Genomic DNA, 25,337 nt, shown 5'->3' on the forward strand with positions numbered 1-25,337 from the left:
TTGCTAGTGTAGATGCATCCTACCTGTGTCGATGCATTCATGTTTCTCAATTTTCAGCACACTCATGCAGCTGTTGCACTATAAGGTACGTCTACACTGCAAAGCTCTTTTGGGATAATGGAAGTATCTCAAAATAGCTATTCCATGTCTACTGAAGCAGCCTATTATTTCATTTCAAAATAATGGGTGGCTTATTCTGGTGTTCTGGTAATACTCGTTCTATGAAGCCTAAGGGGAATTTCAGAATAGTGAGTTATTTAGAAATATTATGAAACAAGCTATTTCGAAATACACTAGGAATAAGCTACGGAAGTTGTGTAGCACAAATTATATCACTTATTTCGAGCTAAGGGTGCTGTGCTAAGGGTGTTCGAGCTAATAGTTAGGCCTGGAGTTACATTCACACTGGCATCTTTAAAAACTCTCTAACTCAAGATTTATTCTTACATGGTCAGCCAGTAAGGCATGTGGAGTAGGGATGTGAATGGTTAACAACACTTACTGGGTGATACTTAGTGGTTATAGTTAACTAGCAGGGGCTAAGGCAACGACCCCATTCACTGCAGGCAGGGGGCTGCCCCAGCTCCATGTGGTTCATGGCAGGTGGGAGATGTTCCAGAACGACTGGAGCAGCCCTCTGCCCTTGGTTCCAGTCCTGCCCTCCTACTCGCTTGTTCAGCCAGTTAAACATAATGGCTACATCTACACGGGCATGATTTTCCGAAAATGCTTTTAACGGAAAACTTTTCCATTAAAAGCATTTTCGGAAAAGCACGTCTAGATTTGCGGAAAAGCATCCTGCCAAAGCATTTTTTGCAGAAAAGCGTCCGTGGCCAATCTAGATGCGGTTTTCCACAAAAAAGCCCCGATCGCCATTTTCGCAATCGGGGCTTTTTTGCGGAAAACAGTACTGTGGTGTCTACACTGGCCCTTTTGCGCAAAAGTCTTTCAGAAAAATACTTTTGCCCAAATGGGAGCAGCATAGTATTTCTGGAAAAACACTGATGATCTTACATGAGATCGTCAGTGCTTTTCCGGAAATTCAAGTGGCCAGAGTAGACAGCTGGCAAGTTTTTCCGCAAAAGCAGATGATTTTGCAGAAAAACTTGCCAGTCTAGACACAGCCAATCAGGGGCAGGTGACTGTTTTGTGGGGCCCCAGGCAGCATAACTCCGCGGGGGCCCCCCCTTTGCCACGGCGCATGCGCGGTGGTGCCACGGCACATGCGCGGGGCCCAGGGCGGCCGCCCCGTTCGCCCTGCCCTATATCCGCCCCTGCAGCCAATGTTTAAACAGGATTTTACATCCCTAATGTGGAGTTTCCTGTAGTATTGATGTCATGTCAATTTTTTTCTCTTTGTAAGGAATTAAAGATACATTTTTTTTTTACAACCTGTTCCTGCTACAGTTGTCTCATTCCTTGTTGCCTCTGACACTTCTAGTTGCAGTGAAGACTTTTAGAGAAAAAAATTCCCCTTTTTGAGGAAAAAAATCATTACAGGGTATGATTGTTAGACATGTGAATTGACCCAGATGGACTACATTGTCTCCGTCTATTAGCATTGTTATATAAAAACAACCTAAATGGGATGGAACACTTAAACAACAAAGGAAAGGAATGTGTATCTAAGGAGGAAAGACTCATGAGAATAATAGTACAGTAATTCCTCATTTAACACTATAGATAGGTTTCAGAAAATGATCGTGTTAAGTGAAAACGTGTTATGCGGGGTCAATTTTCCCACTGAAAATAATGGAAAAGGTGGGGGTTGTGTTTCAAGCGTTAGTGTCTGTAGAGACCAGGACATAAGGTTGGGGGAGAAAGGGGACTGGGTTACAGCAGGGAGAGGAGGTGTTTGGCTCTGGGGAAGGGAAGGGGAGGGGGACTGGGTTGGGAGTATGCCCCTGTGACAGGTCTGCCGGGACCCACACTGCGTCCAGCGTGGGCAGGGAGGGAGGTTGCCGGGGAACAGCGAACCCTCTTCCGCTTTGCAGGGAGGCCTGGGAAGACCCGCGCAGCCGCTGGCAACAGGCCAGCTGGGGAAAGAGTGTTATTCCGGGGACAGTTGTGTAATTCAAGAAAGTTCCCTAAAAAAAAAAAAATTCATGCTATCACAAAAATGTGTTAAGTGGGCAAGTGTTAAATGAGGAATTACTGTATCTGACAGTGCTTTAATTTCATTTTTGTTTGTTGGATGGATCTTACCCCTCCCCAGCATGTTATTGCAAATGAGGCAAGGTAGGGGGTGTACTTGATTTTTTACATTATTTAGCATGGTTGCTGAAACTAAAATACAATCTCTGTAACAAATCAAACAGTTTGCTATAATTATGTCTCTGTCTCTTTCCTGCTCTACCACATCCTCTCTGCCAAATGCATTAGGGTTCACCGTTCCTGGGATATTTTGTTCAGGCAGCCGTCTCTATTATTTAAGCAAGGAAGGAAAGAAAAACAACTTCTATAATCAAAACGCAGAGCTTGCACTTTAGCTTTACCGACTCTAAGTAAATCAATCTAGTACTCACCTATCATGCTCTGATTGAAGGATGGAAAATCCTGTTCAATCAGTTCACCATTCGGTGTAACAGCTTAAATGGGATCCCATGGGCGGAGGGTGGGGGGGGCCGCGGGGAGCTGCTCTAGCCCAGCCACATGCAGCACAGCAGGCCCAGCCTGGCTGGTGGGGACATCCCTACTCTGATTATGGCAATAACAATTAACCACCCAATACGCTGCCGAAAGGGCATCTCGGCCAACAAAAGTCTGTAGCCTGCAGCAGGGAGCGGCACGTGGACACGGTCTGACCCCCCAGAAGCCACCAGCGCAGGGGGCTGGGCAGCAGGACGCCTCGGTTCTGCTGCCGGGCTGGGGCGGGGGGGCGGTTGCAAACGTTAAGGGCCTCCAGGCCTGACGAACGCGGCTCCGGCTGCCCCAGGCGCGCGCTCCAGCTCGCCCGGAATCGCGGCCGCTGCGCCAACCCCAGGCGCGCGCGCGCTTACAAAACCCAGGAACACGTCTCGCTGATTGGCGGGAGGGAACTAGACTCCCCACAAAGCCCCACCTCTCTGGGTCGGGCCCGTGAGCAGGAACCAATCCCGCGCCTCCCTCCGGCTCCCGATGGGGCAACCGCCAGCCAATCCCCTGCCTCTATATCTCCCGGCCCCTACACAAGCGCCGGGAATGTTGAACGGCAATGTCGCAAACACGCCGTCCCTGAGCCGGTGCGCGGCTTTACGGCAGCGGCAGCCAATCCCTTGCCTCCCTCGGGCTCTTAGTGGGGCAGCCGCTGGCCAATCGTCGGCTGCGATCTCTCCCTTCCTCCTCCCATAACGGCCTCGTGTGCGGCGCGACAGTGTCGCAAGCACGCCGTACCGGAGCCGGCGCGCGGCTTTACGGCAGCGGCAGGCCGAGCTCGCAGTCGGCGGCGGCGGCTCGCAGCCGCCCGGGGGTTGCACGCAGGCGCGCGCTCGCGCGGGGAGCTGGATGCCCGGGGGCGGGGGGAGCCCGGCGCCCTGCACTGTGCTGGGCGCGGAGGCGGGGGCCCCCGGCGGCGGGGGGGAGGCGGGCGGCGCGGGGGCCCCGGCGGGCAGGATGAGCCTGTCGCCCAAGGAGCTCTCCAGCCTGCTGAGCATCGTCTCGGAGGAGGCGGGCGGCAGCACCTTCGAGGGCCTGTCCAGCGCCTTCCACCACTACTTCGGCAAGGCCGAGCACTTCCGCCTGGGCTCGGTGCTGGTGCTGCTGCTGCAGCAGCCCGACCTGCTGCCCAGCCCCCCGCAGCGCCTCACCGCGCTCTACCTGCTGTGGGAGATGTACCGCACCGAGCCGCTGGCCGCCAACCCCTTCGCCGCCATCTTCGCCCACCTGCTCAACCCCGCGCCCGAGCGCGGCGACGAGGCCGAGCGGCCGCCGCTCTCAGGTACCGCCCGGGGCTTCGCCCCCGAGAGTCACCGCAGCCGCTTCCCTGGGCCCGCCGGGGGGGTGGGGCCGGCGCCGCTGCGGGGACTCCCGGGCTGTGGCCGCTCAGCAGCGATCGCACCCGAGCCTTTCGGGGGAGACGGGCAGCGGCCTGGAAGGAGGCCCCGCTCGGAGTGATGCTTTATTTCGTATCCACTGGCCCTGAGCCTGCCCCGGGTGTGTCTGCCCCAGCATCCTCCCCGGGTCTGTGCGAGTTGGGGCGGTGAGGTGTTGACTGAGAGCCCAGATGCGGGTGTGAGTGAATATTTCACAAAGAAGTTTTCAGGAGGTTAAGTACATTTTTGTTAATTGGAGAACACTTCACTTCAGCACCCATCTCCATAGTTCTTAACTCATCTGAACTGCTCTCTAGAAAGCAGCAAAAGAAACCCAGGTAGTTCTCAGGTCAGACACTTCATGCCTTCCAGGCTTTTTGTTTTAAAACACATGGTGAAAGGCTCATCACTTTCCTTTTGCAGTGCACTTTAAAAGGCAAAATGTTTAAAAGCACATTTGGCAATGGTCATACTCTACTCACAGTGCACATCTCCCTGGCTCTCAGTTTTGGGGACATTACATTAAAATCATGAAAACTGAGGAGGTCTACATAAAAATAAATTCCCCAGTCTAAATCAGAAGGATTCTTACTAAGGTAACTAATATACAGAGCAGATAAATTGAAGTGAGATGGGCATGCTCAGTTCCATTCCCCAGCACTGGAGCAGCCATGTAAGAGGTGGTTTTTTTCTGGGTGTTAGAATGTATGCAAAAAGTGAGGCTTTCCTGTCACTGCTCCCTCTGTTTCCAGTACAAATGCATCCCTATAATAGGGTCATGTCTCTGTGATCCAGGGCTGGAGGGTGACGCTCTGTCCAGATATTTATCTGTTTGGGGGCAAGGAACAAAAAAAAATAATAATTTTTAATTACCCCCCCACCCCTCGAGCTAGGGATCAGAGTGATGTGTTACTGAGTGGTGCAAGGCCCTGTTGAGCAGTGCTTTTACGTATTTTATTTTCAAAAAGGCACTACAAGGAAAAGAGGGTGTGGTGCATTTTGCTGTTTTACAATGCTTTAAGAAAGCATGAAATACTTTATGCCAAGGGTGGGGGCCCCAACTTTTTTTGGGTTGTGGGGGCCCCGAGCCACATAAAAATCAGCTGGGGGCTGCGCACAAGTGAGAAGCAAAAGGGAAAAAAAACCCACCTCACAGATGTGGCCCTCGAATGAAAAGCGGAAATACTCCAGACATTCCCTTTCTCTTGCATGCCAGAGCCTATGGGGGCCAGGCTAGTAGATTTTGTGTGCTCCAGCCCTGTGGTGGGGGAGGGAGGGCTGGAAATGCCAGCGTGGGCTCCTCAATGTTGAAGGGGAGAGAGCCCTGAGCCTCGGGCTGGATCCAGGCAAGCCGGGGGCTGGATGACCTTAAAAACCCTGCTTTTTAAGGGTTTGTCATGAGAATTACCAGGGTTTGCTTCACTGCTTTGAAGAAGTGGAGGGAGTAATATTGATGCTGAAACCAGAGGGACAAAAAGAAAAGGAATTTGAAGGGGGAATGGGTTTAGTTATTACTAATCACACCTGAGAAACATCTTCTGTTCCTGAAAAACACTGGGGAAAAAAACAGACAAGTTCTGTGGAAAAATTCAGTGCTCTACCCACACTTTCCTGCATAAGAGCTAAGGGAGGTCCCACTCATGCTTTTTAGGAGGAAAAAAAACCACTTTGTTATTCCCTGTATTTTTAGCAAACTTTTTTGCAGTATTCTCCAAGCTCTTGTAGTGACCATTTAGAGTGTGGGGAAAAGGAGTTGAACTTGACCAGCAATACTCTAGAGCAGTGGTTCCCAACCTTTTTGATACTGGGGACTGACAAACCCATTCACACACTTTTGGTGGACTAGTAATATTTTATTTGCATATTTGCGTGTGTTTTATGCAAATGATGAATTTGCAAATACAACATCAGTCTGCCAGAAGGCCCAGCCCCCAACACCTAGAGCCCTCCGCTACCCCCTAGCACCAGCCACTGACCTAAGTCCCCTGCACTCATCCCCCATTTCTCAGAGCCCCCCGCCACCAGACCCCCCCAGTAACAGCCTCCTCTTTCCGGAGCCTCATTGTACCCATTCCCCCCCAGTGCTAGCCATGGCCCCATAGATCCCCTATTACCAGCTCAGCCTCCAGAGCAACCCAGCACTAGTCCTGCCCCTAGAGCCCTCAGTGCCTGCTGCGACCCCCTCACCTAGCCCTGTGGTGCTGTACGTGGCTCTGGGGGCTGGAGCTGGGGAATACCACCCAGTGCTTCTCCTCCTGCCCCATTTCTCAGCCAACCAACAATGGCAGGTGCCAGGACTCCAACTGCAGAAGAGTGTTTCTCTGTGCAGCTGGAGGGCCACATGGCTTATGGTCTCCTCCCGGCCACATAAGTGCTTACCTGCATGTTGCTCCACGCGGGGTCTATGCCAGCCCCCTCCTCTGCCTGACTGGTTGGCTGAGAGGCAGGGCAGGACATGGCTCTTGTAGCAGCTATTAGGAGAGGCATGTACCCATCAGCTGAAAGTAAAATTCTGTGGATTCACTGATGACAATTAGAAAGACTATCTTTTATTCAGTTACTTGAAATATTGTCCTTTGAGGTATATATCAGTAAAAAGTATTTATAACGTGTTGCAAAATGACTGTCAAATATTTATAACTTCATTTGAAAAGTCCAAATTTTAAAATCTTTCAAAGTTACTCTAGTGCTTACTAAGGTATAGATGTGCTAGGTGTACAGTCATTTTAGTTTTCAACGTAAATAAAATGAAGTACACTGTTCAAAACTTAGTGTCATAAATGATGCTTTAACAACACATGGGCTATGTCTAGACTACATCCCTTTTTCGGAAAAGGGATGTAAATTAGACGTATCGCAATTGCTAATGAAGCGGGGATTTAAACATGGCTGCCGCTTTTTTTCAGCACGGAGCTTTGCAGGAGAAAAGCGCCAGTCTAGACGCTGATCTTTTGGAAAATAAAGCCTTTTCCGAAAGATTCCTTATCCCTCTTGAAATAAGGGATAAGGGATCTTTTGGAAAAGGCTTTATTTTCCGGAAGATCAGCGTCTAGACTGGCGCTTTTCTCTGGTAAAGCTCCATGCCGAAAAAAAGCGGCAGCCAATTTTATGCTAATGAAGCGCGGGAGATTTAAATCCCCACTTCATTAGCAATTGCGATACGTCTAATTTACATCCCTTTTCCGAAAAAGGCATGAAGTCTAGACGTAGCCATGGAGATTTGCTTAACACTTGATAGTGGTAAGATTCTAAAACATGCAAGTTCTGCTTGATCTAAAAGGGGTCCTGTCTGTTTAACTAGGCCCAAAAATGATGTTCCATGACATTTTATCAACATTCCAGACTAATATAAATGTTTGCATAATTTTAACAAAGTTGTTTTGAAACAAACATTCCCTGCAGTATATGAAGCCCAAACTCAGGAGCATTAAGAACCTGAATGAGAAACTGATGATTTGTATTTCTTGGCTTTGAAATGAAAATCAAACTATAAATAGTGACAGGTAAACTGGATTCTAAAAGTTTTTCACTTTGATTACTTTGAAAAGTAGTGGGTCTACTTCATGAATGTAATTACAGTATAAGGGCTTATATTTTACTAATATGAATGGTCAAACGTTGGTAACAGTGATGAACTAAGATTTTTTTTAATTGTAATAACTAAACTAATTCTAGATGGCTTCCTTGGCCCTTACAGTATGCTATGACCTAGCCTTCAACCCAAAAATGGAGACATAGGGCTGGGGAAGTATTTTTAAATAAAACTTTATAGTTAAAACCAGAGAAACCCTGACTGGGTTTAGTTCAACAGACAGTTTAATCAAAATTATTCTGCTCATATTTAAATGATAAATAGGCAGAGGCATAGATTTAATTTAAAATATTAAAACAATAATATTTTTAGTGTCAGCCTAATTCATTCATTTTATTTAGGGCTGTCAATCAGAATTAACTTATGCAATTAATTGAACACATTTATCATTGTAATCATACTGTTAATTGAATGTCAATTAAAATGTATTAAATATTTTGGATGCTTTTACATTTTAAAATGTATTGACTTCAGTTGCAACAAAATGTACAATGCTCACTTAATATAATTTTTATTATTAATATTTGCACTGTAAAAATGAAAGTATTTTTCAGTTCACTGTAGTTCAAGCTTTTTATCATGAAGTGCAACTTAAAATCTAGACTTTTTTGTTACATAATTGCACTGAAAAACAAAAATGTAAAACTTAATATTCAAGTCCACTCAGTCCTACTTCTTGTTCAGCCACTCACTGACAGACACGTTTGTTGCCATTTATAGGAGATAATGCTGCCCGCTTCCTATATACAGTGTCACCTGAAAGTGAGAACAGGCATTCAAATGACACTTTTGTAGCCAACATTGCAATATGTTTAACATTTATATGCCCCTTCACACTGCTACCACCAATCCGGAGGGCATGCTTCCATACCCATGAGGCTTGTTAAAATATATGTTAATTACATTTGTGAATGAACTCCTGGGGGGAGAATTTTATGCCTCCTGTTCTGTTACTTGTATTCTGCCATATATTTCATGTTTTAGCACCTCACATGAAAATCCAACACGTGTTCATTTTAAGAACAGTTTCACTGTAGACTTGACAAAACACGGAAGTACCAGTGTGAAATTTCTAAAGATATTTAACCAATCGTTTAAGATTCCTAAGTGCTTTCCAAAATGTGAGAGGAATGAGGTGTGGCACATGTTTTCTGTTGTCTTAAGAGTTGTACTCCAGTGTAGAAACTATAGAACTTGAACCACCAGAAAGAAAATAAGTCTTCTTGCTGGTGGCATCTGAGTCAAATGATAAAATTGAGGATGCATTAGTCCACACTGTTTTGGATAGTTATTGAGCAGAACCTGTCATCAGCATGGATGCATGTCCTCTGGAATGATTATTGAAGCATTAAAGAGGCATATGAATCTTTACCACATCTGACACGTAAATATTTTGGCTTGGTCATAGCTGGTGTCACATGTTCATACCTATTCTCACTTTCAGGTGACACTGTAAAAATGAAGCAAGCAGCATTCTCTTGTAAATGTAAACAAATTTGTGATTGAACAAATAACACCACTCAGTGAACTCTTGTAAACTCTAAAGTTTTACACTGCATTCAAAAATTAAGCAACTTTTTTGTACATAATTCTACATTTGTAAGTTCAGCTTTCAATATGAAGAGATTGCTCAGCAGTACTCATAATGGGGGGAATTGCAAAATACTATCTTCTGTTTTATAGTGCATATAGTTGTAATAAAAACAATATAAGGTGAACACTGTACATTTGTAATTTAAATTTGTAATTTAAATCAATATATTTGAAAATGTTGAAAACATTGCAAAATATTAAAAAATCTTATTCTATTCAACATTGCAATTAATCACAATTAATTTTTAAGTGGCAGTCTTACTTTTAATATTTGTACTATAGTTTGTTTAACAAATAGCATTCCTTTATGATAAAAAGTGTAACGTATTAATTGCCGCTATTCTTTTTAAAAAAGTTTTTTCATTATGTAACAAGTGAGGAAAACTGTGTTTCACAGGTTTCTTGCCCCCCATAACTCCACCAGAAAAATTTTTCCTTTCCCAACTGATGTTGGCTCCTCCTAGAGAACTCTTCAAAAAGACTCCTCGACAGATTGCCTTAATGGATATAGGAAACATGGCCCAGTCAGTGGATATAAGTGGACTTCAGCTAACATTAGCAGGTAAGAAATAAACTATTTTAGGTACATCCTGACAGCTTTTCCTTCAGATAATAGTGGAGGTGACAAGTTTTCCAAGTGTAAAGTGAGCTGAGCTATAATTCTAGGCTGTGGAAACTTTAAACACAGGATATTTTTAACTGCCATATGTTTGTCTTAAAAAGCAGATTTTATATATAGCATTTTCTTTGAGGCTGTGAAGACATTCTTCACAATATGTGAAAAGGCTTTACTTCTGAAACATGTCTTTTGTTCAGGCAGTTTTTATGCTTAAATTTCATTCCATTGCATCTTGTGAAGTGTCTCCAATTTCAGAAACAAAGATTAATTTACTATTAGGCAGCTTTTACTTCTCTTTCTTCAGTTTATATCTTTTGGCAGCACCAGATATTAAAGTGAATTTTCAATAGGTTTTATAAATCTAAGATGATTCAGTTTTTTGTTGCTTCCTATGTATTTTCTCCATATTGGGAGGATGCCTAATTTGGCTGACTGTATCTCGTGAAAATGATGATTCTGGACCACTTAGCAGGCAAGAGAGGTTGTTTGTGAGTAACTCTTTTAGTAGTCACTTTTGGGGCTTCTGATTGAAATAGTGGGAAAGATGTATATAGTGAATGGAGGCCAATTTGCACACCAAAAATTCAAGCTTGATGTTATAAGGATGTAATAACCCATTCATTATGATTTACAGACTGATTTTTCTCATTGTTTGAGAAGTTATTTTTTAATAAGTAGCTGAAATAATAGTGTGGTATTCAAACTATTGCCTGACTTTTCCTGCCTTATTCCTGTGTTTGTGTGTGTGTGTGTGTGTGTGTGTGTGTGTCTGAATCTTTTTGAGCATTTTTGTAAAATCTGTACTCTTTGACTTAAACTTTCAAAAATGACTTGACACTTTGGGTGCCCAAATTACAGTGTGTTGGAGGTGTCTGATTTTTCACAAGAACTATGTAACTGACCAGCAAAAATCAGATCTCTTTTAAAAGGTATTCAATTAAGAAACCAAGATGAAACAACTTGACTTTTTTTTGTTTTGTTTTGTTTTTTTTGCTGGAGGTTCCATATATTTTGGTATGACCTGCGTGATGGGGAGTCTGCTCTACACTGGCCCTTTAGCGTTAAAACCCAACCATGGGAAGAGGACTGGAATGCTGGAGGTGTGGAGCCAGCAGCTGGAGGTGGTAGAAGCCCAGTTGAGGGCAGTATAATTACAGGCTCTTGGAGGGGAGGACTCAGAGCAGGAGGGAGCTAGCTGCTAGGGAAGCTAGAGGCATCCTGATTTAGAGCAAGGCTGGGAAAATTCTGGCCAGGCAAGCTCCCAGGCTGTAGGGCCTGAAGCAAGGCCTCAGGGTACTAGAGCTGCAGGGAGCAGCCAGGATAAGCAAAAGCAGCGGGTCCACATCCCTTTGCCAATGATAAGTGGCCATTTCAGACTGCAGTTTGCCCTTGTCGCAGGGACTAGATCAGCGTTTCCCAAACTGGTCCGCGGCCCAGTACTGGTCCTTAGGGAAAAAATACTGGGCCTCAGAAAATGTTTTGTGAGAGCGCACTGTGCTGCCCGCAGCCCCCAAGATGAATGTCACGCTGAACTCCCAGTATCAACGGAGGTAGCACAGGCTTCCTGTGGGGTCGGGAGGGGGGGCAGTTCTGCAGCTGCGCGCCAGGTCCCAGAAGTGTGTGGGCTGCCCTGCCCCAACAGCCGGCGCAGTACAGTGAGCCCTCGCTACTTCGCGGTTCGACCATCGCGGATTCACGACTTCGCGGACTTTTTTTATATCCGTATCATATCGTGCTTGCCTATTGTCTTTATACTTTCATATCATTCGTCATTACAGATGGCTTTTGTGCAGCATTAAAGAATGATATGGAATTACAATACAGTATAGGCTAATCACAGGGGAAACTTTGTAGGGGGTGGGGGGACCTATCGGTTTCTATTTACAGTACGTAAATATGGTGTCCCTACTTCGCGGATTTTCAGCTATCGCGGTCGGGTTTGGAACCTATCTACCGCGATAAACGAGGGTTCACTGTACCTAAAATGCCGGTCCATCATGCGCTGTGGACTTTGTTCCCCTGCTGTCTTCCTGCACGCAGGGGAGTGGGTGGGGATCTGGGACTGCGTGGCTCCAGCTGCTCGGGCAGCGCATGCTGCCGTGGGGAGCGGAGGAGCAAGGTGTGCACTGCCCGAGCAGTTGGGGCTTGCACAGTCCAGGACTCCCCCTCGCCCTGCGCAGGAAGGCATCAGGCGTGCAACGGACCAGCGTGTCAGGTACCGCGCTGCTGTTTGGAGGACGGAGGCGCAGCCCACACACTTCCTGGGCCTTGGCAGCTACAGAATCCCCAGGTATTGGTCTCTGTCGCCTCCCCGCCCCCCCCCCAGACCTCCACAAGTACCCTGCCCCAGCACCCACAAGCACCCTGTCCTCTACCCCAGCACTTATTGGCACCCTTCCCCAGAACTCTGTCCTAGAACCCACAAGCACCGTTGGGGTCACATTAGTGAAGTTTGAGGGGCTGTGTTTTTATATCTCACTGTGTGGCCCTGAATGACTTTTCTGTGGGCTAAAGTTGGCACTGGGGGCTTTAGGAGGACCAGAAACAATTTATTTACATATTCATCATTTGCTTAATGAATATGCAAATAAATGTTACTGGTCCTCCAAAAGCTCGTGAATGGATTTACTGATCCCCAGTATGAAAAAGTTTGGGAACCTCTGGGCTAGATGACGACTGGCAGTGGGTCACTGAGGCAAGGGTGGGCATAGGGGGATTGAGGATCCCCGGAGGGGGGAAGATTCCTGAGTGTGGGAGCACTATGGTAGGGCAGTACCCTGGTAGGAAGGCATCACAGTCTGGGAGAGACATGGGTCCTGACCTAGAGTGATGGAGAGTAACAGTGAGTGAGACACAGAAAAATTGCTAATTCCCTGAGCTACCGGCAGGAGGCACCATGGTGGTGAGGTCTGCCCTGTTACACCTGTCTCCAAAATACAAAGTGAGTAGTATTTTTGAAGATGGAACAAATTCATTGACATTGGTTACTTTTAAATATAAGTAGCTGAATGTCCAATGTTTATTCTTTATGCAGTGGATACTACAAAATTATATAGTAAATCACATACATAACTAATTTGACTACAAAGAGACCTTAGGCTATCTCTGATCTGACATTTTCATAAGGGAGACAAGCTAGATTAGGATATCTTTTACAGGACCATCTTCTTTTGGTGAGACACAAAATTTGTTTCTTGGAATAAATTCCTGCCATTTGTCTGTGCCTCATCTGATGACAGCTCCTCTGGCTGTAGTTTTGGTACCTAGGAATTCTCTTTTTTTTGGACTGGCTTCTCCATTTACAGAATTACTTATTTCAAGTCCATATTTCTCCCAGTAAGCCAACAGGTAGAAAAGAAGTGAATTGTGTAGTCCATAAAATATAAAAAGAGTTAAACAAAAATGCTTAAACTTAAAAACTATTGAGATCTTCATCCTTCCTTTCCTTGCTGATCTTGTCATGTAAGAATTGTATATCTTGGTGGCTTCTGTAAAAGTGTTCTCCTATTCAGAATATCCATGGATTCATTTTAGGGACAAGTTTGGACCTTGTTCTAGAATGTCACAAAGAATTACTGGTATTCAGAAATGTAAAGCATTTTATCAGGATAACTACAGGCAGTCCCCAACTTACGCGGATCCGACTTATGTCGGATCCGCACTTACGAACAGGGCTTTTCTCGCCCCGAAGCTCACGGGCGGCGGGTCGCCACCCGTGTCCTCCGGGGCGAGAAAAGCTTCTCCCTGGTCTGCTGGGGGGGTCCAGAAAAGCTGCTGGACCCCCCCAGCAGACCAGGGACACCTGAGCAAAGCCGCCCAGGCGGCGGGACTCCCGCTGCCTGGGTGGCTTTGCTCCTGTACCCCTGGTCTGCTGGGGGGTTCTAGCAAAGCCGCTGGACCCCCCCCCAGCAGACCAGGGACACCCGAGCAAAGCCGACGCCTGGGCGGCTTTGCTCGTTTTCCCCGGAGCAAAGCTGCCCAGGCAGCGGGACTCCCGCTGCCTGGGCGGCTTTGCTCGGGTGTCCCTGGTCTGCTGGGGGGGTCCAGCGGCTTTGCTGGACCCCCCCCAGCAGACCAGGGGGACAGGAGCAAAGCCTTGGAGCACGCCCGCAGCAGGACAGCGCACTTGGGCTGTCCCGCTGCGGGCGTGCTCTGCGGCTTTGCTCCTGTCCCCCTGGTCTGCTGGGGGGGGGGGGTGCAGCTAGTGCCCCCCCCCCCCCAGCAGACCAGGCTTTTCTTGCCTACCCCTGGGGTAGAGCAGCTGGGGGCTGCTGGGTTGGTCCCGCAGCGCCGCTCCGGACCAACCCGACAGCACCCCAGCTGCTCTGCCCCAGGCATCCTGATTCAGCCGCTGCTGGTCAGTTTCAGCAGCGGCTGAATCAGGACGCCTGGGGCAGAGCAGCTGGGGTGCTGCTGGGTTGGTCCAGTAGCGCCGAGGAGCCGTGCTACTGGAGCAACCCAGCAGCACCCCAGCTGCTCTGCCCCAGGCGTCCCCAAGTCAGCCGCTGCTGAAACTGACCAGCGGCTGACTACAGGAAGCCCGAGGCAGAGTTGCTCTGCCCCAGGCTTCCTGGAATCAGCTGCTGATCAGTTTCAGCAGCAGCTGACTTGGGGACGCCTGGGTTTCTTAAGTTGAATCTGTATGTAAGTCAGAACTGGCATCCAGATTCAGCCGCAGTTGAAACTGATCAGTTTCAGCAGCGGCTGACGCCAGTTCCGACTTACATACAGATTCAACTTAAGAACAAACCTACAGTCCCTATCTTGTACGTAACCCGGGGACTGCCTGTATACTGAACTTAAATTACATATTGGAAACACAACTGATAGATCCTGTTATACAGGGATAGGCAATAATTTTCGACAGGGAGCCACTCCAAGATTTTGGAAAGAGGTCGAGGGCCACACTCTTCCATGATATTAATGGAGGTGCAGGGTCTGGGATGGAGGTTGGGTGTAGAAGGGAGGTTGGGGTAAAGGATTGGGGTACAGGAGGGAGAGTGGGGTCTGTGAGGGAGTTTGGGAAGGCAGTTGTGACCTAGGATAGGGTACTGGGGGGTAGGGTTTGGGAATGTGACCGAGGGCAGGAGGGGGTTGTGACCTAGGGCAGAAAACTAGGGTGCAGGGGTTTGGTTTGTGACCTAGGGAAGGGGACTGGCGTGCAGAAGTTTGGGTTGTGGCCTAGGGTAGGGGGGGGATTGTGATCTGGGGCAGGGGATTAGGGTGCCAGATGTGGGAGGGGGTATGGGTGCAGGAGAGGGGCAGAAGGATTGGGGATGTTGAGTGGGGTTAGAGGGTTGGGGAAGGGAGGGGGTGGGGTGCTAGAGGCAGGCTCTAGCCAGGAGACTTGCCAGCCAGCATCTCAACCAGCCTGCCTGCAGAGTTTAAAACGTTTCTCAGCCAGCCCGCCTTTCTGCCCACCCCATGCCTACATGGGATCCAGAGCCCTGTGCTTGTGTGAATAATTGAGCTGGAGGAGTACTTTGTATGCTGCCTGTTGTTCAAACAGGCAGTTCCAATTGGCCAGTTTCTGACCAGAAACTAGCTAATGGGATTATGCTGGGGGTGGGGACGGCGCCTGAAGCCTTCCCCGGCTTCCCCTCCAAGGATCACAGTTTTGAGAGAGAAATGGCCCTGCAACCATTTTTCAGAGTGGCCTGCGAGAAAAGCAGAGGAGCCTGCCTGGGACTCCCCACTGCCTCAGCAGGCTGGACCCGGTGACTTGGTGGGCCAGATTTGGCCCGCAGGCCTTATTTTGCCCAGGCCTGCTGTTATAGCTATCTTCTCTGAATAATACCTCAAGTAACAATCAGAATTTCGTGAATAATTTGACTTGCAGCTGTTCTTGCATTTTTTTTTAAAGGGCAGGAATACAATTTCATAAGGATTTTGTTTAAATTTGCTCAGTGTTAACTTCTCTTCGACCTATTGATTTGCAAATGGTTTTTGCCAAATTTGCCCTGTTTGCTTCTGTTCTTTGAGTTGCACTTTTGCTTGTTTGGATGATTATCCTGTCAATGTCATTTTCTGATGCTGGTGGAAAAAGTTTTCTAGCAAAATTTATTCTGTCAGGCAAAAATTATTCAATAGTTTGCCTGATAGAAGATTACTTTGCTTAAGGGTAACTGGCTTTTAGTCAAAGCTACTTTTTCCACTACATTGCAGCACCTTCCGTTGGGAATAAAAGGAAACTTCCTGCAATTTACAGAAGAGGAAAAACTTAAACAGTGAATAGTCCTGTAGCACCTTAGAGACTAACAAAAAATGTCAGTAGTATTGTGAGCTGTTATGGATACAACCCACTTCTTCAGATGAATGGAGTTAAGAGGTACAGGGTACAAATAAAGAAAGAGAGGGGATGAGGAAGGAAAAAAATAGGGGAAAAATATTGTCAATTAAGCATCAGTGCTAAATTAGGCTAATAGGGTGAGATCGAAGTATTCTAAGTACCTGGTGCTTAGCTTTTTATGTCATTAGGGTGTGGAATGTAGCGGCCCATCCAGTTAAGGTCTTTGTTTAAACCTCTATTCAAGGTGTCAAACTTGTAAATGAAACCAAGTTCTGCAGCTTCTCTCTCCAGCTATATTTTTAAATTGCTTTGAAATAATGTAGTGACTTTTAGAGCAATTTTGAATATCTGATTTGTGGCCTTTAATCCTTTGTCATTGAGACTGTCCAATTTGGCCAATATACGAGGCAAAGGGGCATTGCTGGCACTTAATGGCATAGATCCCGTTGGTGGATGTGCAGTTATATGAGCCTCTGATGTGGCTTATGTGGTTAGGTCCTGTGATGATGCCGTTTGTATAGATGTGTGGACACAGTTGGCACCAGGGCTGACTGCAGGGTGGGTTCCTGAGTGAGTATGACTGCGGTGTGCTGCGTGGTTACTGGAAAGAATTTGAGGTTAGGGGGTTATCTGTAGTTGAGGATTGGCCTGTTCCCCAAGGCCTGTGAAAGTGAGGGGTCATTTCCCTGGATAGTTTGTAGATTAAGAATGCGCCAAAGGGGTTTAAGTTGAGGACTGTAGGTGATGACCAGTGGTGTTCTGTTGTTTTCTTTGTTGGGTCTATCTTGAAGAAGTTGATGGCCTGGGTACTTGTCTGGCTTTCTCAATCTGGCACCTGCATGACCACACTGTATGCCATCATTATGGCTGACCTCAAATACCATTTCCTCAGCTCCCACCTCCAGCACCCTTACTCTACTTACGCTACATCGACAACATTTTCATCATACGGCCCCATGGGAAGGGACCATCTACCACCTACCGCAACAGATCTCCATAAATCTTTGTCTTTGGATAGCTTTTTTTTCACTTTAAGCGGCTTGGGTTAAGAAGTCTGTACTCTTTCCATACACATATTCATCTTTAGCTCTTTGATTAAGGATTCTACCTTAAATACAGCTTTTGCTTTCTCTAATCCCAAAGGATCCATCTGGCTCTAATCCTAGAGTGTTCTGCGTGTCTGGAGATTGCAGCCCATGTGGAGCTTTACTGAGTTCAGTTGAGGCTCGTGGCAGGCCAAGAGTCATATGTGCACTGAATTGCATGACTGGGGCCTAAACCAAGGATGTAAAAGACTAGTCGACTAGTTGATATCTCCCCCCACCCCCCAAATGCTTATCGGATAGTATTTTGAGTAGTCGAATAGCTGATATCTCCCCCTCTCCCTCCTTTGCTGCCTCTCTAAGATGATCAGCTGTGCAGCGGCTTCCCCTTTGAAACTGCTGGCTCCACCCATTTTAAAGGGGCAGTGGAGCCCAGGGTCAGCTGGGGACTCCCCTGACCCTGGGCTCCATGGCTTTGAAATGCACAAGAGTCACCGCTGGGGAGTCTTGTACATTTCAAAGGAGGAATGCGGAAGTGCCTGTCGACTAGTCGATGGAAATTCCATTGACTAGTCAGTTAACTGCATTTTAACATCCTTAGCCTAAACCTGTTGTAGATTTCATACTAATATTGGACGGTAATTGTATTGTGTGGGGAAAGCAAGCCTACAATTTACTAGCAACTGTTGGCCATCTATGAATTTAAATTGCACACTACAGTGCCGCCAAACTAAAATATCTACTCATCTTGTGGATGCAATACTTGGCCTGTTGGATTAATGATAACATGTAGGAGTTGGTCAAAGATATTTCAAAGTGTTTTCTTCTTAGGATTTTATACTAGAGTTCTAAACAGTTTATAAACTAGTAGAAGCATTCTGAAAATTAATTAAATTCTATTTTTTTGGCAGTAAAATACCATCTTTTCTTAGGAAACTGCAGAAGAAGAAATCAAGTATATTGTACATGTCCTTAAAGGCAAAAAATCCTACCAAGTTAGTTCAGTGTGTCAATATTCAGATAAAATAGAACAGAAAACTACCATGTAGTTTGTAAGCTTATTAACTTGTTTATTCCTTTGCATTGATGGCAAAGATACATCCTGGCTCCCTTGCCAGCCATAAGAAATACACCTAGAAAAACCCTTTGGACTCAGCAGGCTACCATTTTCTGTGGAAAATAATTCTGTCTTCTAACACTGAGTCGGTTTTTCAAAAGGGATTCAGTTAAAATTTTGAATATTAGGGGGCCATATCTAATATGAAGAACATTGCTGCTGAAAAAGCTATGAGTTGTAGCTCAGCAAGTTCTAATTAAAGGTGCAAATATAAGTAGCTTCAGAGTAGGTTGAGGCAGCATACAAGCTGAGTTAACATAGCAAATTAAGTGATAGTTTAATTTCAGTTTGGTGTCTCCTCAGTAACTGCTGGGAGCAAAACAGATTCTATCTGCAAGGGGAAGCCTGTTAGCAATGCTTTAAGGCCGTGGTCACCAACAGGTCGATTGCGAGCTACTGGTCGATCGCGAGGCATCGACCAGTCGCTCGCGAGGCGTCCTGTCTGCCCCACCCCCATTTCCCTCCCACCCTCGAGAAGCCCCACTTCTTACCTCAAGGAGGGGTGAGTCAGCCCTGCGGGAGACACGCAGGAGGTTTCCCAGTGCGTGCGCGTGTGGAGGGGGGGGTTCCCTGCGCGGGGGGGGGGAGTTGGCGCTGGGACAAGCGCGCGCGGGGCTTCCCTGCGTGGGGGGGGGGGCCCGGCCCCTTGGGCAGGCGCGCACACGGGGCTTCCCTGCACTGGTTGGCCCTGGGACAGGCGCGCGCGTGGGGCTTCCCTGCGCCGGGGGGGAGGGTCGGCCCCCATGGCAGGTGTGCGCGGGGCTTCCCTGCATGGGTGGGGGGGGCGGTTGTCCCCGGGGCAGGCACGGGCTGGTTTCCCTGGGGGAAGGGGAGAATCCTGGGAGGAGGGAGATGCAGGGGACTCTTTGCCTCCGCTGGCACCTCACTCCCCAGCCACCACTCCCCAGCCACAGAATGCAGTCCCCACTCCTCTGGGCCCAGCCACAGAACGCTGTCCCCATTCCTGTCCCCACTCCCCGAACTCTGTCCCCACTCTCCTGTCCCCAGCTTCAGAACTCTGTCCCTATTCCCGTCCCCACTCCCCGATCTCTATCCCCATTCCTGTCTCCACTCCCTGAACTCTGTCCCCACTGGCACCCTGTCCCCTGCTGCAGAACCCTGTCCTCTGCCCTCCCAGCACCCTGTTCCCTCTCTCCTGCCCCTAGCCACAGAACTCTGTCCCCACAAAATGTATAATTATAAATGCTTCATTTTAGTTTTAAATAGCATGAATAAAAACCAGACCATTTATTTCATAACTATAAACACCTGATTTGAATTTTATGTATCGCATAATTTAAAAATAAACTGTTTATCAGAGTGTGTAAGTAAGGGCTGGGGATAGCAAGTGATGGACAGGAGGAGAATAGAGAGGGTGGGGCTTCAAGGAAGGGGCGGGGCAGTAGATCTTTGCCTGTTCTGAGATTTAAAAAGTGATCTTGGGTGTAAAAAGATTGGAGACCACTGCTTTAAGGCCACCATATTAGTCAGCTATTGACTTTCATGCATCAAGGGTGACTAATTTTAAAATGAACTTATCAGTGTGACAAAAGATAAAGACAACCTTGCTCACAGAACTACAGAGACCATAAAAGTTGGAGCTTGAAATTTAGGATTAGAAATAAAAGGTCAGCCACTCCTAGTCTTTACCTTGTTTGAGAGCTCCTATGACAGAAGTCATGTTATGGCTTCTCAGAATGCATCCATATGTTTAAAATGTATTTTCCTTTCTCTCTAACCAGCCTGCAGTAACAAAGCACATCTATTGGATTGAGAAGTGTTGTTGTGTAATTTGTTTCTGATGCATTGAAATTTGGCCTTTTTAGGGGCACTGTCCTGCCTCTGAACAGTTGCTTACTATTGTAGTCCAGATAGTGTTCACTTCCAGCTGCATGAAATTTTAATTTGTATTGGACTCCTAATATATTTTATCCATGTAAGTCAGAGGTGTTGAACCTTTTTTGAGTTGGAGGCCACACACAAGTGAGAAGCTCCACTGCAGGAGGGTATCGGGGGGAGCCCTGAACTTTGTGGGCCATATCCAGATAAGCTGGGGGCTGCACCTAGTTTCCCTACCCCTCTGTAAGCAATTGGTATAGTTGTTACTGGGATATTGTGACAACAAATTAAGGACATTAAATTGCTGTTATCTGGCTAATCGTGTAGTCAGTAAGGACCGCTCTGCAGAGCTTCATGGGGGGTAGCTTCAGGAGCTGGCTTGAGTTGGGACTGAGCAGTCCCAGCTTGTGCTGGTTCTAGGAGCCACCTGCGCTGCAGCTCTGCATTTTAAATGTAGTAAGATTCGCTGGACTCTTACTACAGTTAAAATGCAGAGGCACGGTGTCCCGGGCCTGTCTGCTGCCAATAAAGGCTGCTGCTGGAGCAGCCTTTGTTCATGGTGGACAGGACTGGCCACGGCCAGGGGCTGCGGCCAGAGGAGCACCTGTGCAGGGACTGTCCCTGGGGTGGTTCAGCTCCCCCTTGGGACCTCTGCAGACAGGGGCTGCAGTCTCCCTTATCCTCTCTGCCCCCTCCCCCCAGTGCCTCTGATAGAAGCAGCAGGGGGGGCAGGGCACCACTGCAGAGACAGTGTTGGGGGGAACCGGCTTTTAAGCCAGCACCCCGTAGCACCGACTCCTGTTCCCGCCACCCCACCCCACCCCACGCTGCCTCTCTGAGAGGATCTCTGCATCTTGGGGTCTTCAAAGTATTTGAAGGTTTCAATATCTGAGATATAGGTGAGAGGATTATTCTGGGAGGGGTGGGTGAGATTCTGTGGCCTGTACTGTGCAGGGGGTCAGACTAGATGATCATAATGGTCCCTTCTGACCTTAAAGTCTATGAGTCTATGAGGTTGTACCTCCCCTAAACCAGGACTCTCAGGTCTGACATGTTCCTGGACCAGAAAGCCACATGATATGGGTGAGTGAGGGAGTGGCGGCACGACTGGGCGCCCCGGATGGATGGGGGTGGTGTCCAGTAAGCCTGGCCAGGGCCAGCAGTACAGTAGGCTGGAGGCAGGAAGCTGCCCAGGGCCAGAAGTGGAGTCAGCAGTGGGGAGGAGCTTTGGGCTAGGAGGCAGGTGGCAGGGGACCCTTGTAGGGATGTTAAATATTAGTTAATTGAACAGTCAATTAACCTCATGAAATCTTATCAATTATTCAACTATTCTATAATCCCTGGGGGTGCAGTCAGTGCGCTCTGGCCCCACTCCCAAGGAGCCCCCTGCCACTCTGCACTGCTGCCTCTGTAGCCGGGACGCAACAGGATGGGATGCCAGACAGGAGCTGGTCCATGAGGGGAGCCAGTTTAAAAACGAGCTCCCCCTGTGTACCGGCTGCTGCATAGGATGAAAGCAGCCCGTCCAGCGGGACGGTCTGAGCTCCAGATGCAACGCAAGCTGAAACTGAGCTGGGCTGCCTGCCCACCTGGTTTCTAATATACTTGAAATGCAGAACCACAGAGGGTCCTGGACCCAGTGCAAGCCAGGAGTGAGCTGGGCTGCTGGCCAGCCTGCTAATAAATTTACTAGCAAGGGCTGGGGGGTGAGGGAGAGGGAGAAATGCGTGTAGTCTATAGCATTAATTGATACGTTCTTGCTTATCAGTTAATCGACTACAACCGCGTTTCTGAAACTGTGGGTGCTGACCCCCCTGGGGGGTTGCAAGCAACTTAGAGGTGGGTTGCAGCAATTTTGAGGGGGATCACAAGCAACTTAGAGGGGGGTCATGGTATCACGAAGTTTGAGAACCCCGGACTACACTATTACATCCCTAGACCATTGTAACAAATACAGACATTTATATTTACATGGAAAAGTAATAATGGGAAAGTGTTAGTATTTTTAGTTACATAATGCAGTTTTAGGAAGTGGAATGAAGGAGAGCCAACACCATGTGACCAATCAGTTCTTTGCACACCACTAGCAAATGCTCCATGGCCCACCACTTACAAACCTGAATTAGATTTCATGTTGATACTCTCTCGCTCTCAAATCAATGCTGTTCTAAAACTCAGATTGTCTCTTGCTACTTTCAGTGTTCCTGAAGTGTATTTTGGTTGTATGCTTTAATATCATGACTGAATTTTTTTTTCAGAGCGTCAGTCTGAATTGCCAACACAGAGCAAAGCTAGCTTCCCTAGCATTCTCAGCGATCCTGATCCAGATTCCTCAAATTCTGGTTTCGACAGCTCCGTTGCATCACAGATCACTGAGGCTTTAGTGAGTGGACCAAAACCACCTATAGAAAGTATGTGCATCTTTGTAGTATGTTAAATTTCTGTAATCTTTGACACAATTACTTAAGGAGTGACATATTTTCCTCTAGATTGGATTGTATGTGACAAAGCTCACACATCAGAGTACAAAACTTGACTGTACATTGAAAGTATTATAGTTATGGGTGGGGAGAGAGGACCACTGATCAGACTGTTGTCGTCACCATGATATTAAATATACAATATAGTAGCCTTCTACATTTAAAATTTTCACTGAGTTATACAAAAAGAACATTACCTCTTTACTTTTACTTTGAAAGAAATCTTTACAATTTTGTCTTTTAGGTCACTTTCGACCAGAGTTTATCCGTCCACCACCTCCACTCCATATTTGTGAGGATGAGCTGGCTTGGCTAAACCCAATAGAGCCGGATCATGCAATTCAGTGGGATAAGTCAATGTGTGTTAAAAACAGCACTGGAGTGGAGATCAAACGCATAATGGCTAAAGCATTCAAAAGTCCTCTGTCCTCTCCACAACAGACACAGGTGGGTACTATGTGCCAGCTGCCCACCATTTTAAATTTTCCTATGCATGTTTTTGTATTTCACACGTTTTCTAAAACCAGGATCAAATTAAATGACTTAAATGTAAAGAAGTGAGGATCTTTTAGGGTTGCCAGAATTAAATTTTTAAAATAAATTCAGTGGACAATATCAATGCATGTTTATTTAAACATTTGTTCAGTTTTTATTAATTTAATGACATATTAAAAATGTTAAAGCTTTATAGTAATGTTAAAATATACAAAGACAATATCCTTAAATCAAAGTATATAAGTTCTCAAATACCCTTGTTCTCAATTTGCCTACAGTATATTTCACTTACCATTGATGGAAATACTTTGCATCGGTGTGTATATGGTGAAATCAACATAGATAAAATAGATAAAAATTCTAAAAGTCTTGCCCTGCCAAGGAGTCAACTTGCTTAAAACTGTTTTCAGATTTAGGAAATCTTAATATTGTTTGAATTGTCTTGTCTCGATAGCAAAATTTCAGATTTTTGGCTAGTGTATGGTCAGATAAGGAAAGTATTTTTTTGAAAGTTGATGCAATGAGTGAAGAAATAGCAGATAGACAGACATTAGCTGAACAAATGCAAAATATGATTGGTAACTAGCAATAGTAGGATAATCTTGTTTCAGTAATGCTGTTTCAGGCTTGGCAGACGCTTTTCTAAGGGCCTAAACTTATCTTGCTAAAGTTAGTACAAACATTACTACAGGTTGGACCTCCCTGGTCCGGCACGCTCAGGACCTGATTGGTCCCGGATGAGGGATTTTTCTGGACCAAGGGAGATCATTTCATGCCCCCTGCTGCCTTCCCCCCCTTGCTGCCCCTACCCCCACCCCCACTGTCCCTTCCACTGGGCTTCCTGGCCTCTCCTAACCCCCTCCCCGAGCTGATCCTCATGGCAGCCCCTTCCCACTGCATCTGAGTCACGTGCTGACTTCTGGCGCCCTACACCCTTGCAAACCTGACTTGCAGTGCGCTGGGACTCTCTGATCCTGGAACATCTGTGGTCACTTTGAATCACGAATGTTGCTGGACCAGAGAATCCTGGATTTTAGAGGTACAACCTTGTACTAACTTCAATGGGTCTGAATCTAAGCATTGTACTCTGAGAGAAATGTTCTGGTTCTCTTTCTTTGAGGTAACTGATGAGAGTTGTTAGTCAGCTCAGTTCAACTGTGTGTTTGCCAGTTCAATGAAAGGGGATTAACCGTATGTCAGAGCTAGAGCAAGAGACAAAAATGAAACTTGGATTATTTGAATTTAATTTTTTCCACAATATACAAGGCTATGAAGTGCCATGAGTTTCAAAACTCATTTGTTGTAAAAGTTTTGCTGTGCACACCTGGTCTTGGGCAAACACAGAAATATTAGAAGAAATCAAAATATGTATAAGAAGAAATACTTAATCCAAGTGGCTAGCATTAGTCTCCTTTTGTGTAATTTAGAAGGATTATTGTTCTTATTTTGCAAGCTAAAGCATTTTTGTAAAAAATGTGAACTTGATGATTGTGGGAAAACTTTAAGTAGCTCTTCATATTACTGGAGTCTCTGTATAAGGCAGAATATCTTTTATTAAACTAAGACATCATAAAATCCAGGCTGGGTTTCTAGTTCACATGCTTTTATTGTGATCAAAGATGTACAGTTTAATTAAAATTTAAGATGATGTTGGGTTTTTTTTATAGCTTCTTGGAGAATTAGAAAAGGACCCCAAGCTTGTTTACCACATTGGCCTCACTCCTGCCAAACTGCCTGATCTGGTGGAGAATAATCCTTTAGTTGCTATAGAAATGTTGCTTAAACTAATGCAGTCAAGTCAGATAACAGAGTATTTTTCTGTCCTGGTCAACATGGACATGTCTTTACATTCAATGGAAGTTGTAAATAGGTAAGTGTTTCTTGTTATTTTAAATCTAAATTTACCTTTGCCAGTTCTTGCACTGTAGTCCTCTTATCAGTATTGCTCTAAAACAATTAAAGCAGAATGTTTCACAGGGGATGGCTTATAAATTTTACTAACCGTGACTTTATGCATAGTGGCATAGAGTCAGATTTGAAAAATAACTTTTTCCACTATGCCCCTAAGGTTACCAAAGGTGGCAGGAGTTTAGGAAATAGCTGTCAAATTTCATTGAAATAATTCGTGACTTGAAAACAATGAATGTTCTGCTTAACTAGAAGATTTTTACTTTTCCACCTTTATATTTCTGAAGAAAATAAACTCTTCTGTGCCAATATAAATCATGTGACAGTGAATGCATTTCATTTGAATAGTATA

The 25,337-nt window shown here is 46.2% G+C and overlaps 2 protein-coding genes across 3 annotated transcripts in view; one reads left to right on the forward strand and one right to left on the reverse strand.

Moving 5' to 3' along the window:
- Window positions 1–3,141, reverse strand: part of TBC1D8 (TBC1 domain family member 8) — a 105,414-nt gene extending 102,273 nt beyond the window's left edge. Inside the window, exon 1 of one of the 2 annotated variants that reach the window (XM_006133189.4) lies at window positions 2,526–3,141. In XM_006133189.4, coding sequence (XP_006133251.2) covers window positions 2,526–2,532 — 7 coding nt within the window. In that variant the 5' untranslated portion in view covers window positions 2,533–3,141. The remainder of the gene's footprint in view (window positions 1–2,525) is intronic. The other variant, XM_025189715.2, reaches the window with a different exon arrangement.
- A 241-nt stretch (window positions 3,142–3,382) lies between these two features.
- Window positions 3,383–25,337, forward strand: part of CNOT11 (CCR4-NOT transcription complex subunit 11) — a 30,133-nt gene continuing 8,178 nt past the window's right edge. The window contains exons 1-5 of the mRNA XM_075917180.1: window positions 3,383–3,916; window positions 9,593–9,757; window positions 22,361–22,513; window positions 22,827–23,029; window positions 24,745–24,947. Coding sequence (XP_075773295.1) covers window positions 3,484–3,916; window positions 9,593–9,757; window positions 22,361–22,513; window positions 22,827–23,029; window positions 24,745–24,947 — 1,157 coding nt within the window. The 5' untranslated portion in view covers window positions 3,383–3,483. The remainder of the gene's footprint in view (window positions 3,917–9,592; window positions 9,758–22,360; window positions 22,514–22,826; window positions 23,030–24,744; window positions 24,948–25,337) is intronic.

Source organism: Pelodiscus sinensis, chromosome 1 (assembly GCF_049634645.1).
Source record: "Pelodiscus sinensis isolate JC-2024 chromosome 1, ASM4963464v1, whole genome shotgun sequence".
Lineage (NCBI taxonomy): Eukaryota > Metazoa > Chordata > Testudines > Trionychidae > Pelodiscus > Pelodiscus sinensis.